This window comes from Rhincodon typus, chromosome 26, assembly GCF_021869965.1.
Source record: "Rhincodon typus isolate 14 chromosome 26, sRhiTyp1.1, whole genome shotgun sequence".
NCBI lineage: Eukaryota > Metazoa > Chordata > Chondrichthyes > Orectolobiformes > Rhincodontidae > Rhincodon > Rhincodon typus.
The window spans coordinates 16,060,855-16,074,502 of record NC_063357.1 but is presented as its reverse complement, the minus strand read 5'-3'; the positions used below and the strand labels follow the sequence as shown (position 1 = coordinate 16,074,502).

The window sequence follows — 13,648 nt, the reverse complement described above, 5'->3', positions numbered from 1 at the left end:
GGAAGGGAGCTGCTGGGCTCTGATTGCGGGAGGACGCTGCTGGGCTCTGATTGGGGGAGGGGGCTGTTGTGCTCTGATTGGGGGATGTGATTTCTGTTTGGGTCTGCTGTCAGGGAGGAAGGTCCTGGATGAGTTTTGGAGGGGAATTTGTATATTGGTATGCTGGCCTTGCCCCCTCTCTGTGTCAAAGGCTAGGAGGTGAGCTTGGTGAATCACTGCAGTGAATTTTGTCGAGGCTGGGGCTGGAGGGAATAAACATTTAAGACGTTGCCAATGAAACAGGCTGCTTGGTCTTGGATGGTTTCTACCTTCTTGAGTGTTGTTGGAATTGCACCCATCAAAGCAAGTGGAGAGTATTCGATCACACCCCTAACTTATGCCTTGTGATTTGGGAAGTGAGTGATTCATTGCAGAGAACCTTTGCCAAGAGCTCTGGCCAATTCAGCAACTTGGTGTGGCGGGGGTGAGAGTTAAGTATCAATGACAGCTGGTTCCCCCATTAGATGACATACTGCTTCAGTGCATTTTTAGCACTAGGTTACCTGCTTTTGTGGCTTTTAAAGATTATTCTTAAGATCACTCAAAACACCGAGCAAAAAGAGAGCTACAGCTTTTCTGAGTAAATTCAATGAATTCCAATGAGTGAGCTCTTGTGATTATCAATGACGGCCTCATATTGTGTCGCCCTATTCCCTTTGTCATTAATGCAAAGGCATTTCTCGGGTCAATTTGGTAATGTTCTTAAATAATATTATGAGTTGACTGTGAGACAAATTGCAGCAATATATTAGAGATAGTAGGAACTGCAGATGCTGGAGAATCCGAGACAACAAGGTGCAGGGCTGGATGAACACAGCAGGCCAAGCAGCATCATAGGAGCAGAGAGGCTGACGTTTCGGGCCTAGACCCTTCATCAGAAAAGGGGGAGGGGAAGGGGGTTCCGAAATAAATAGGGAGAGAGTGGGAGGCGGATAGAAGAGGGATAGAGAAGAGGATAGGTGGAGAGGAAACAAACAGGTCGAAGAGGCGGGGATGGGGCCAGTAAAGGTGAGTGTAGGTAGGGAGTTAGGAAGGGGATAGGTCAGTCCAGGGAGGACGGACAGGTCAAGGGGGCGGGATGAGGTTGGTCAGTAGGAGATGGAGGTGCGGCTTGAGGTGGGAGGAGGGGATAGGTGGGAGGAAGAACAGGTTAGGGAGGCAGGGACGAGCTGGACTGGTTTTGGGATGCGGTAGGGGGAGGGGAGATTTTGAAACTTGTGAAATCCACATTGATACCATTGGGCTGCAGGGTTCCCAAGCGGAATATGAGTTGCTGTTCCTGCAACCTTCGGGTGGCATCGTTGTGGCACTGCAGGAGGCCCAGGATGGACATGTCGTCTGAGGAATGGGAGGGGGAGTTGAAATGGTTCGCGACTGGGAGGTGCAGTTGTTTGTTGCGAACCGAGCGTAGGTGTTCTGCAAAGCGGTCCCCGAGTCTCCGCTTGGTTTCCCCGATGTAGAGGAAGCCACACCGGGTACAGCGGATGCAGTATACCACATTGGCAGATGTGCAGGTGAACATCTGCTTGATGTGGAAAGTCTTCTTGGGGCCTGGGATGGGGGTGAGGGAGGAGGTATGGGGGCAGGTGTAGCACTTCCTGCAGTTGCAGGGAAAAGTGCCGGGTGTGGTGGAGCTGGAGGGGAGTGTGGAGCGGACGAGGGAGTCACGGAGAGAGTTGTCCCTCCGGAAAGCAGATAAAGGTGGGGAGGGAAAGATGTCTTTGGTGGTGGGGTCGGATTGCAGATGGCGGAAGTGTCGGAGGATGATGCGTTGGATCCGGAGGTTGGTGGGATGGTACGTGAGGACGAGGGGGATTCTTTTTTGGTTTTTATTGCGTGGACGGGGTGTGAGGGATGAGGTGCGGGAGATGTGGGAGACACGGTTGAGGGCGTTCTCGACCACCGAGGAGGGGAAGTTACGGTCCTTGAAAAACGAGGACAACTGAGATGTACGGGAGTGGAATGCCTCATCCTGGGAGCAGATGCGGCGGAGGCGAAGGAATTGGGAATAGGGGATAGCATTTTTGCAGGAAGGTGGGTGGGAGGAGGAGTATTCTAGGTAGCTGTGGGAGTCGGTGGGCTTGAAATGAAAACTGCACCTCCCAGTCGCGAACCATTTCAACTCCCCCTCCCATTCCTCAGACGACATGTCCATCCTGGGCCTCCTGCAGTGCCACAACGATGCCACCCGAAGGTTGCAGGAACAGCAACTCATATTCCGCTTGGGAACCCTGCAGCCCAATGGTATCAATGTGGATTTCACAAGTTTCAAAATCTCCCCTCCCCCCACTGCATCCCAAAACCAGTCCAGCTCGTCCCTGCCTCCCTAACCTGTTCTTCCTCCCACCTATCCCCTCCTCCCACCTCAAGCCGCACCTCCATCTCCTACCGACCAACCTCATCCCGCCCCCTTGACCTGTCCGTCCTCCCTGGACTGACCTATCCCCTTCCTAACTCCCTACCTACACTCACCTTTCCTGGCCCCATCCCCGCCTCTTCGACCTGTTTGTTTCCTCTCCACCTATCCTCTCCTCTATCCCTCTTCTATCCGCCTCCCACTCTCTCCCTATTTATTTCAAAACCCCCTTCCCCTCCCCCTTTTCTGATGAAGGGTCTAGGCCCGAAACGTCAGCCTCTCTGCTCCTATGATGCTGCTTGGCCTGCTGTGTTCATCCAGCCCTGCACCTTGTTGTACCAAATAAATGCAGTTTCTTTTCTGTTGTGGAGTGAGAAAGACAATGAAATTAAGTGTCTTGTGCAGAGACAAACACAAGCCTGCTGACAGACCCGACGGCCTATTCCAGTGTTGTTACATTAAATGCTTCCATACACCGGGAGCTTCCTACACAAAGGGCTTAATTTTGACTTCCTCCATTTAGTATTAATGGAATGGTAACATCCTAAAATTAGCATTGGTAATTTTACCACTTCACTAACATTCACAATATGGTCGGCTCCATTTTGAAAGGGATGCCCAAAATTCTCACTGGCCTTAGGCTAGATGGGAGTAATCAGAGTTTGGCGATGTAAATAAGACTTCAAAGGTCAATTATGGGTGGAATTAGTTGGAGCCAAGAATCTGCATACTCTGACCACTTCCACCAGCGACGGAACTGAAGCGATATATTTGAGCAGCTAAACAAGAATTTCATCGAGCCAGAATATGTTTGTGGAGTCAGAGGCAAAGGCAATCCCTTGTCCACCCAGAACCTCCCCCCATACACACAGAAAACAATTTTTTTTTATTCACTCACAGATGAGTTGAGTGGCACGGTGGCTCAGTGGTTAGCACTGCTGCCTCACAGCGCCAGGGACCCGTGTTCAATTCCACCCTTGGGCAACTGTCGGTGTGGAGTTTGCATGTTCTCCCTGTGTCTGCGTGGGTTTCCTCTGGGTACTCCGGTTTCCTCCCACAGTCCAAAGATGTGCAGGCTAAGTGGATTCACCATACTAAATTGCCCATAGTGTTCAGGGATGTATAGATTAGGTGGGTTATAGGGGGATGGGTCTGGGTGGGATTCTCTGAGGGTCGGTGTGAACTTGTTGGGACTGTTTCCACACTGTAGGGATTCTATGAGGGCATCACTAGCCAGTATTTATTGCCCAGAAAGCAGTCAAGAGTCAACCACATTGCTGTGGATCTGGAGTCACAGTTAGGCCAAACCAGGTAAGGATGGCAGTTTCCTTCCCTTAAGGATATTAGTGAACCAGATGGGTTTAATGAATTCAAATTCCACCATCTGCCTTGGTGGGCTTCGAACCTGGGTCCCCAGAACATTAGCTGCGCCTTTAGATTAACAGTGATAGTAGCCTCCCCTTAAAATGTTGGAGGCTGCCCCACCTCTATTAAGGCCTTATTCCAGCGAGCTGTCTCAGAGATATGAGTCAAACTCAATTGAAGCCAAAGTCTCAAAATTGCTGGGAACTCTTCACCCCCGGTACAGATATCCAGTCAGCTCTTACATAGCTCGGTCAACCAAAAGCAAAACTACATATTTTAACACTAGCTGATGTGGAACAAGTAACATGCCAGCATTTGGTACTGGATGAACAGAAGTGAATATTGGATTTTACTGTATCAATAAATGTTTAGGGACCAGGTGAGATCTGAATGCAGCAAGTGAGTTTGCATGTGTCAATGTTGTTCCACCTAAGTGAATATTTCAATGTTGATAAGGTGAAGTCTATAATCAGTTTTACTAAGCCAATTAATTTTTCAGCTTGATAACCCCTGCGTCTCTTTGCCTTCATTATGACTATCAGACATTCCTTGCTAACCTAGTACAATAAAAAATGATTTTAAAAATCAGATATACAAGATCCACGAATTGACTTTAAATCTGTAATAGCCATCAGTGACACAGATTTAGGTGCTATTTCAGTTCACACTATACTTTTTATTAATGGAATCGGTCAGATGAATAAAGTTGCTTCAGGGTCTTATTGCATTTCACACAGCTCCAACGAGCATTCCAGTTCTGCATTTCTCCCACTTTGCAGCCTGAAGTTACTGAAGCAATCACATTCTACCACTCAAACCACTGCTGCAATCCTGCAAATTCATTCGTCTTCACACTGTCAGCTCGGAAGAAATTTCAAACACTATCTAAAATTCACACATCTCAATGTGCTGAGCCTTGATCCATGGCGTGTGCTGCCTCCTGTTACTTAAGACATTAATAGCATCTGCTTATTAAACTTTTGGGCAGGGAAGCGCAACTGTTAAGATGTTCCCCTCACACAGATGTAATCCTTAGAGCCCTTGCTACACTGATCTGTCACTTTAAATTCCAAATGGTTTGATGAGGAATAGTGGTATGTAGAAAAAATGTGACAGCAAGTTAAATATCTCTTGAGTATCACAGGCAGTCATTACCCAGATCTCTGATGTTCTGCTCTCATAGTAAGTGCTCTTTATTCACCAGTACCTCAGCAACTGAGTTGTTATGGTACAGTGTTTAATTTGTATATGGGGGGAAAAAGGCAATTAATACATTGCATCTGCATGTGGTGTACAGCACAGAACAGCTGTGATCAGCCATTACCATCGCTGGCTACAGTTTCGAGGGTGATGGTGAGGTCAAATGTCTTTTCCAGTAGAGGTCCTTGGTCAGTAATTTGAGGAAGGAATTTCCCATTGGGCACCTGAAACAGCCAAAAGCCTTAGTGTATGATAAACGGTCAAACATTGTGATTTCTCCTGGAGTGGGCAGGCAATAGTGTTGTAAAGAAGCTGTAAAATCACCCCTCCTTTGGGAATTTATGGCCAATTGGGGAACCCTGCTGAAGAGTCAGGAGCATTCTAGCAACTCAATGTAAAATGTCTTGACACCTCCAAATGTCACTACTACATGCTGTACTGTAATATGGATATGTTTTTTTTAATGTAGTGGTTGAAGATAGAGCTCTAACCTGCAAAGATAATTGGGCCATTACATTAACCAGCGTTGCTTAATTGCATTACAGTACATTTTACAGTAGGGAAAGTGCCATAATGCATTCCGGCTATAGGGAATTGGGTGAAAAATTTTCTTGTCATGTTTAGTACTATGATATCACTGTATTGGCAGCTCTGACTTGAGAACAAACACCCCATAATGTTGAAGGTTAAAGTAAAACTAGCCACCTGTTCCCCTCCATTGGTTGATAGATATCCTGCTTTGAATTATAAACAAAATAAAACTATCTATCGCTTTCACATCCAGAGTCTTGGCGCTGAGAGGTAATATTTTTGATGGTTGTGGCCATGATAAATGCTTGACTGAGTTAACAATGTTCTGAGTTCAGCTGGTATTCTATCAATAAGACTGCTCAGGGGAATGATTGACAGTTTTAAAAGGATGTAATGGCATAATCTATTTTTAATGTGGTTTCTAACTCCACGGCTGTTTGCACAACAAAATAGCCACATAAGAGAGTAAACTTTCCTTCTTTAGTATTACAGACTCTTTCTTTTCTTTGCAGTATCATTGAGAGATGTCTGAATGATATTTACATTAGATTGCTACGGGTTTAATTTTTTAGCATTTGCAATTAAATCATTCCCATTGTTGATGTTTGGCTGTGTATTTGGCGAGTGTCTCGGGAGGATACATGAATGACCTGGAGAGTAATGGGGCAGCACAGTGGATCTGAAGCGGGATGGAGGAGGCATGAGAGATATGGGACATGAGAGGTGTGTGGGGGTGAGATTGTGGTGAGCGTATATAGGGTATTGGAAGCTAGGCTGCTGGCTGGGTCTTCTCATCAATCGGCCTCCATACCCAGTGTCCTCCTGCACTGTCCATCATAGCCTGCAAACTGCACCATGAATCCCAATCCCACACGGAAAATCAAAAGTCCCAAGCAAAGTCCGTCATGAGGCAAGACTGCATTTTGGAAGTCAACAAACCAATGATTGAATAAGCAAGAAAGGTCCATTGTGCATTTTGCACCCGTGACAGGAAAAACCATCCCTCTAGCTGGACATATCTGAATACATGCCGATAGTTTATCTGAAATATAAACCTTACCTCAATCTAACCTAAAAAATTGATTTTGGCCTTCACTTTGTTCCTGGAACTACGCTCTCAATCTTCGGCACAAAATTAAACATTTAACAAACCAAAAGATGCTATTTGATTGAAGGTCAGATCAAAGTTAGGCTGTCAGGACAATTATCCAATCATCAACATACTGCTTTAAATTGTAGTGACAGGATCAACTCTCATGGGCCAGTTATATTGCAGCTTTTGTATTGATGAATGTAGCTTTGTGTCATGAGTGCAAATACTACAGTCTGAACTGGAGCTGGTCCAGTCAGATCTGATACTGAATAGCTAACCTGGTTGTCTGCCAGGTACTCTCCCAAATTTGCACCCCCAAGTGGGAGCAAAGACTAGTGTAATACCATGGGGTGATAAGGTGGGAGAGAGTAAACATTTCACTCAGGCTCAGGGCATTCGGCAAAGGTTAGCAAATAGCTCAGCAAATCAGTGATTGTAATAAAAGCATGGATGGTCAAAACCTATTTAATTGGGAGTTTGAAAGCACAGCACTAAGTTCCTTGTGAGAGGGCTTTTCTGGGATTGCATTTAGAAGAAAATAAGTTTTGGACTGGGTATGGAGATGTGTTAAAAAGGCCTGAGAGGAAAAGACTGAAATTGATTATCTCATCTTCTTTTTGCTTGATCAGTAAGAACCACTCTCTAAATCAATATCAAAGTTGTACTTTGCATGTGGCCCAGGGAGGGGTCCTAATCTCTGGCTGATACTGATGTCAGGAACCTATGAAAACAACCATGACAACATTTTTTTCAACTGAGGAATGATTTGTTTAGTATGGTTAGTTAATTGAATTGATTTCTGCCACAACTCCAAAGCATTTTCAGATTTCAACGTCAGTATGTAAACAATTATTTAAAGGCAGCTATCACTGGAGTTTTTGCCAGCTTGAAATCTCGACAACGGCAAGGGGACTGTGTATCACAGGTATGTTCTCAAACTTAGTGCTCTAAAATGTGTCACTTCCTGAAAGTGGCCTTGGCATTATGACAGAACTCTCTCAGCAAAGGTGCAGGCCTGCAGCCCTGTGTAACAAAATGATCTCTCCACACACCAACCAGCAACATCAGGAGATATCTTAATCCCGCTACTCTTTCATCTCAATTTTGGCAGAATTGGAGTAGCAGATGGTTCAACTCCAGGGCTTTCATAGACAATCATAATACTTCAAGTTACATTATTACAAAGCTATTGGGCGCTAATAGGAAACCGTTGTTCTAATTTTCAGTGCATTTCATCAATGTTTAAGTTTCCTGTCAAATCATAATCAATCTTCTACAGCTAAATAAATTCTACTGAAACAAGAATGCCTTTTTGGGAGAACTTTTTTTTAAAATATTCATCCAGCGGAGGGGTGCTGATACTTACAGAGCTGGGTTATGAGGTCAATGTAGACTCACATTATCTAAAGCTCATCACTTTGATTCGAGAATCCTGGCCAGGGCTTTCTGTTCTTTGCTCCCCAACTACACTGTGCCGACATTTATCTTAATGCAATAGAAAGCTGTGGGCTGGTGTAAGCAGAAACATTTAAACAAAAACAGAACCTGACTTTTCTTTAATAAAAGAAGATTTCCGCCTGTTCAGAGGAGGTGAGAATTCCAACCTGGATCTTAAGGGGTGAGAGGTCATTGCAGTATGTCCATATCCTGTTCAGGCTGATGCATGAGATCCCATGAACCTATGTCAAAGAATAGCAGGGAACGTCTTCCTGGTTTCCTGGGCAAAACGCATCCCTCAACTAATGCCACAACAAAAAAAAACACACTATGATCACATGGCAATTTGCTGTGTGCTTTTGGATGATTGGAGGTCTTGTACAACACTATATCTTAGAATCCCTACAGTGTGGAAACAGGCCCTTTGGCCCAACAAGTCCACACTGACCCTTGAAGTATCCCATCCAGACCCATCCCCTGATAACCCACCTAAGCTACTCATCCCTGAACACTATGGGTAATTTAACATGGTCAATCCACCTAGCTTGTACATCTTTGGACTGTGGGAGGAAACCGGAGCACCTGGAGGAAACCCACGCAGACACAGGGAGAACATGCAAACTCCACACAGACAGTTGCCCGAGGGTGGAATTGAACCCGGGTCTCTGGCGTTGTCAGGCAGCAGTGCTAACCACTGAGCCACTGTATAAATGAAAATTCTTCCTTTCTTATGGAGTTGACCATTTTGTTTTAATTTCTGGAGCTGTAGAATGCATTAATTTATATTGTAAATCTTTTCATTTGTGACAATAGTCAAGCAACTGGGGACTTTGCCTCCAGTGTACCTCTGTACCTCCAGTGGTGGCTGCAATACACTCTTGTGTTGTGGTTGGCCACATTGCAAGTAAGCTAAATGCAGCTGAAGTACACAGCCTTCTCCTTATCTTACACTTCGGGTCAACACATATCTCCTTACGAGACTAAAGCAGGGCAAGTAGAAATGACTGAACTTGATTGATTGTAAAGAAGATTTGTTAAAATGGTAGGGGAATATGGGATTTCAGTATGCATAGCTAGTAACTAGAAGGGGAAGGGGGCATTTAATGGATATAATCCAAATGGTGATGATGCTTTGACAGGAATAGGAATGAAAGGGTTGTCCCATGAGTAGAGATTAAATAGAATAGTCCTCTATTCTCTGGCTTTCAGAGGAATAAGAGATATTCTTTGTTAGAGGACTTGACAGGGTAGATGCTGCAAAGCTGTTTCTCTTGGTTTGAGAGTCTTGACCTAGTTTGCTTCATATCAGGATAAGATGACCGAGATGGGAAATTTCTTCACTGAGCAGGCTGTGAATCTTTGGATTCTGAAAATTAGGGCAGCATGGTAGCTCAGTGGTTGGCACTACTGTGTCCTCGTACCAGGGATCCGGGTTTGATTCCACCCTCAGGCAACTGTCTCTGTGTGGAGTTTGCACAGTCTCCCCGTGTCTGCATGGGTTTCCTTTGGGTGCTCCAGTTTCCTCCTACAGCCCAAAGATGTGCAGGTTAGATAGTTTGGCCATGCTAAATTGCCCATAGTGGCCAGGAGTGTGCAGGCTAAGTAGGTTAGCCATCAGAAATGCAGGGTTAGGTGTGGGATGCTGTTTGGTGGGTTGGAGTGGACTCGATGGGCCAAATGGCAGTTACAAGCAATATATTTATTGATACTGAGGGAATTGGGACATAGAGAGCTAAGGCAGGAGAGTGGAGTTGAAGTGGAAGATGATCTATGGCCTTATGGGATGGCAAAGCGGGATGTGGCCTATTCCATTGGCTGGAAGACTGGTAACAAGGCGCCTAAAATTTAGCACTGGAGGGGGTGCAGAGGAGATTCACTCGGTTGATTCCAGAGTTGAGAGGGTTGGATTATGAGGAGAGACTGAGTAGATTGGGATTATACTCATTGGAATTCAGAAGAATGAGGGGAGATCTTATAGAAACGTATAAGATTATGAAGGGAATAGATAAGGTGGAGGCAGGGAGGTTGTTTCCGCTAGCAGGTGAAACTAGGACTAGAGGGCATCGCCTCAAAATAAAGGGAAGCAGATGTAGGACTGGGATCAGGAGGAACTTCTTCACCCAAAGGGTTGTGAATCTGTGGAATTCTCTGCCCAGTGAAGCGGTTGAAGTACCTCGCTGAACGTGTTTAAGGCAAGGCTAGATAAATTTTTGAACAGTAAAGGAATTAAGGGTTATGGTGAGCGGGCGGGTAAGTGGAGCTGAGTCTCAAAAAGATCAGCCATGATCTTATTAAATGGCGGGGCAGGCTCGAGGGGCCTGATGGCCTACTCCTGCTCTTAGTTCTTATGTTCTTATGTAAAAAAATGTAAAATCGGCATTCTGAGAGAATCCCTTTAAGTGGCAACTTATGAAAACTAATATGCAGGTGCAGCAAGCAGTTAGAAGGCAATTGGTATGATGGCCTTTATTGCAAGAGGATTAGAGTGCAGGAATAAAATAGTCTTGTTGCAATTGTATACAGGCTTCTTGAGATTGTATCTGGAGTATTGTGTATGCTTCTATCGCCTTATTTAAGGAAGTACATGCTCACCACAGAGGGATTACCAGATAGGTTCATGAGACTGATTCCTGCGATAGAGGGATTGTTCTATGAGGAGGTATTGAGGAGATTGGACCTACATTCTCTAAAACTTAGAAGAATGTGGTAAATCTTTGAAACTGTCTACTCCACAAGGCTGTGAAACCTCAGTCGTTCAGTATATCCAAGACAGAGATTGTCAGATTTCTAAATATATAAAAATGGGAGATAGTGCAGGAAAATGGTATTGAGGTAGAAGATCGACCATGATCTGACTGGATGGTTGAACAGGTCAAATGGCCTGTTTCTGCTCCAATTCCTATGTTCCTATGAATTATTATGATCTGGAATGCACAACTGAAATGGAATTGGAATGAAGATTCAATATTAATTTTCAAAAGGGAATTAGATATATACTTGTAAAGCAAAATTTGCCGGGATGTAGAAGAAAAAGGGTCTTAGGACCAAACAGTGAGTTAATATATTTAAAATAAACAATTTACCCATTTGTGTGTGAATTTTCCACTATGATAGGCCAGTATTTTTAGTGGCATTCAGTAGCAGAATGGGACACGCTGTGATATTCAAACTAGATCAGCATAAAAATATCTGAAGCAAGTCTAAAAATTATTTCATGGTATGTGACACAGAGACAGAAAAGGCAAAAATGCATATAAATGGCATGGCTGTGAAAATCCACTGGCGCACGGGGAAAGTAAGACTTTGATGCAAACTAATTAACCTTAAGGATAAGAACTCTGTCAATAGACGAAAGCTGAGCGCTGTAACTTTGAAGAAGGTTTGACTCTCTTGTCAATGAGTTTAATTTGATTTCATTTCTATTGTCAACTGATACCAAATCTACAAAGTCAGGGGAAAAGCAATGTCACAGGATGATTATAGAACAGAGAACTCATCAATCTAGGGAAAAATAGTGATTCCCCCACCCCCACAAGATATTGTTCCATTGCCTCACAAGTAATATTTCTTCTTCCACTCCCTTCCCAAAACATTATTCAAAATGTCAATTAGTCTTCAGAGGATGAAATTCCTCACTTTATCAATGAATATCCACTGAACTAAAAATATAGCATTTCTTCTCCTGATTTTCACGCTGGCCCAGCCATTTGTTCCTTCAAGTAACATCTTTTCTGTTCATTATCTGACTTTAAGGCGTAAAATACATTTTGCTATTTCCTTGAATCTTTTGCACCTTTCAAGTGTGTCCATGCCATGTATCAGGCCTGGCAGAGAGAAGAGTTTTAGAGACAACTATCATGGCACTGCAGTCTCAGAGATCACATTATAACCACAAAGGTCAAGATTGATGTCAGATAAGACTCTTAGAATGGTGATCTGTATAATCTAGCAGAGATGAGACAAAGTCTTTCATTCGGAGCAAACCGATCTAAGGGAGTAATTTTCTTGTGTACACAGGGATCTTTGCCTGCCCGCTGTGCATTTCAGCAAAATAGGAGCCCTCAAATGTCCATGATTCCACTGGTAGGCGGCATTCCTGGCACATAGAAAGTGACTTTGACCAGCTTGTCAAGAATTTGATTTTGAATAACTGGATTTTTAATCCCTACCATCCGAGCCAATATTTATCCCTCAATCAACATCGCAGAAACAGATGGATCTGGTTATTATCTCGTTACTGTTTGTGTGAGTTTGCTCTGACAAATTAATCACTACATTACAACAAGGAACGCAGTTCAAAAATATTGCATTGTCTATGAAGCACTGTTGGTTGGACTGAGGTCAAGAGAGGTGCTATAGAAATATAAGTTGTTCTTTCAGCTCCATTACACAGGTGAACTTTCTGAGTGTTTTCTTTGACATCAGCCCTGTCCTCATCAGGTTTGGTCTTACTTTACCATTCTGGCTTACCATACCATCTACTAACCAGCATACTTCTTTATCACCTCCCAATAAAATGAAATCCTCTTCCTTTATTCCTCAAAGGAAGGATATAAATGTTAAAATACATTCACCCTCAAAGGCATGACCAAAAAACATTGCCCTCATATTTTTGAGGTTTCTAAGATCTGAAATGTGATGAAAAAGATACTTTAGCAAGATGTCCTGACCCCTTCACAGGATAGACTGGATTGAACTTACCCCAGCTTGTAAACTCCCATTTCATTTCAACATAAAAGTCCTGTGCCTGTTGGAAACAAAGAAAAGGATTGAAAATTATAGGGTTAAGAACAATAATGCTGGATTTATTTTTCAAGGGAGGCAGGGAGGGAAAAGGGAATTACTCAACCTTACAAAAACGGATGAGCAGATGGCGAAAATGCAGGGGTCCATGATGGAATTATATCCATGGACCCAGGAGACTTAATGGGTTGAATGTCTTATTTTAGCTCTGGTTTTCCTTGCAAGCACAGGTTAATATAAATATAGTTTCACAGAAAGCCTCTACTTTTCAATCACATCAAGCCTATCAGTGCTTTCAACTTTGAAAATAGGCTTTCTTGTGCATAATAATCTGAGCCCTTTTTCTGTTGACTTCTGAGTTCTCTCATCTGGAGCTATTGACATTTGTCATCTTATTTTGTTGCATCAGCATTCAAACATTTCTTTTGCAAATACATTAATTTATGTTGTATAGAAGAAAAGTTCTCATTAAAAAAAATTCCCCTCAACTGTCTCTCTCAAACAATGGCCTTCTCTGAAATCAAGATGAATTTGGAGCAGGCTTGCTTGCAGACCATTGCCAGAGTGAGTGTGTGTATGGAAGCCTGGCGGGATCTAAAAGCAAACAATTCAGAATAACCAGGCTTCTGATCTTCTAGAGAACTAGTCAAAGATGGCACCTAGGATCTCAAAGTCTGAGGATGTTTTGGTGTGAGCAGATGTCCTGCAGTACAACAACTTCCACAAACACTACCACTATTGGTCCAGGGAAGATGGAACTCAAAATCAAACTATCATTATGAAGAAGGGTCACTGGATGCAAAACTTTCTCTCCACTGATGCTGCCAGACCTGCTGAGTTTCTCCAGTGATTTCTGTTTTCATTTCAGATCTTCAGCATCCGAG

General features: G+C 43.6%; 1 protein-coding gene across 1 annotated transcript in view; it reads right to left on the bottom strand.

Moving 5' to 3' along the window:
* ankrd13b (ankyrin repeat domain 13B) overlaps positions 1-13,648 on the bottom strand; it is a 331,091-nt gene that overhangs the window by 52,348 nt on the left and 265,095 nt on the right. The window contains exons 4-5 of the mRNA XM_048612357.1: positions 12,723-12,768; positions 12,492-12,559 (exon numbers count right to left, since the gene is read on the bottom strand). Of these exons, the coding sequence (XP_048468314.1) occupies positions 12,492-12,559; positions 12,723-12,768 (114 nt within the window). The remainder of the gene's footprint in view (positions 1-12,491; positions 12,560-12,722; positions 12,769-13,648) is intronic.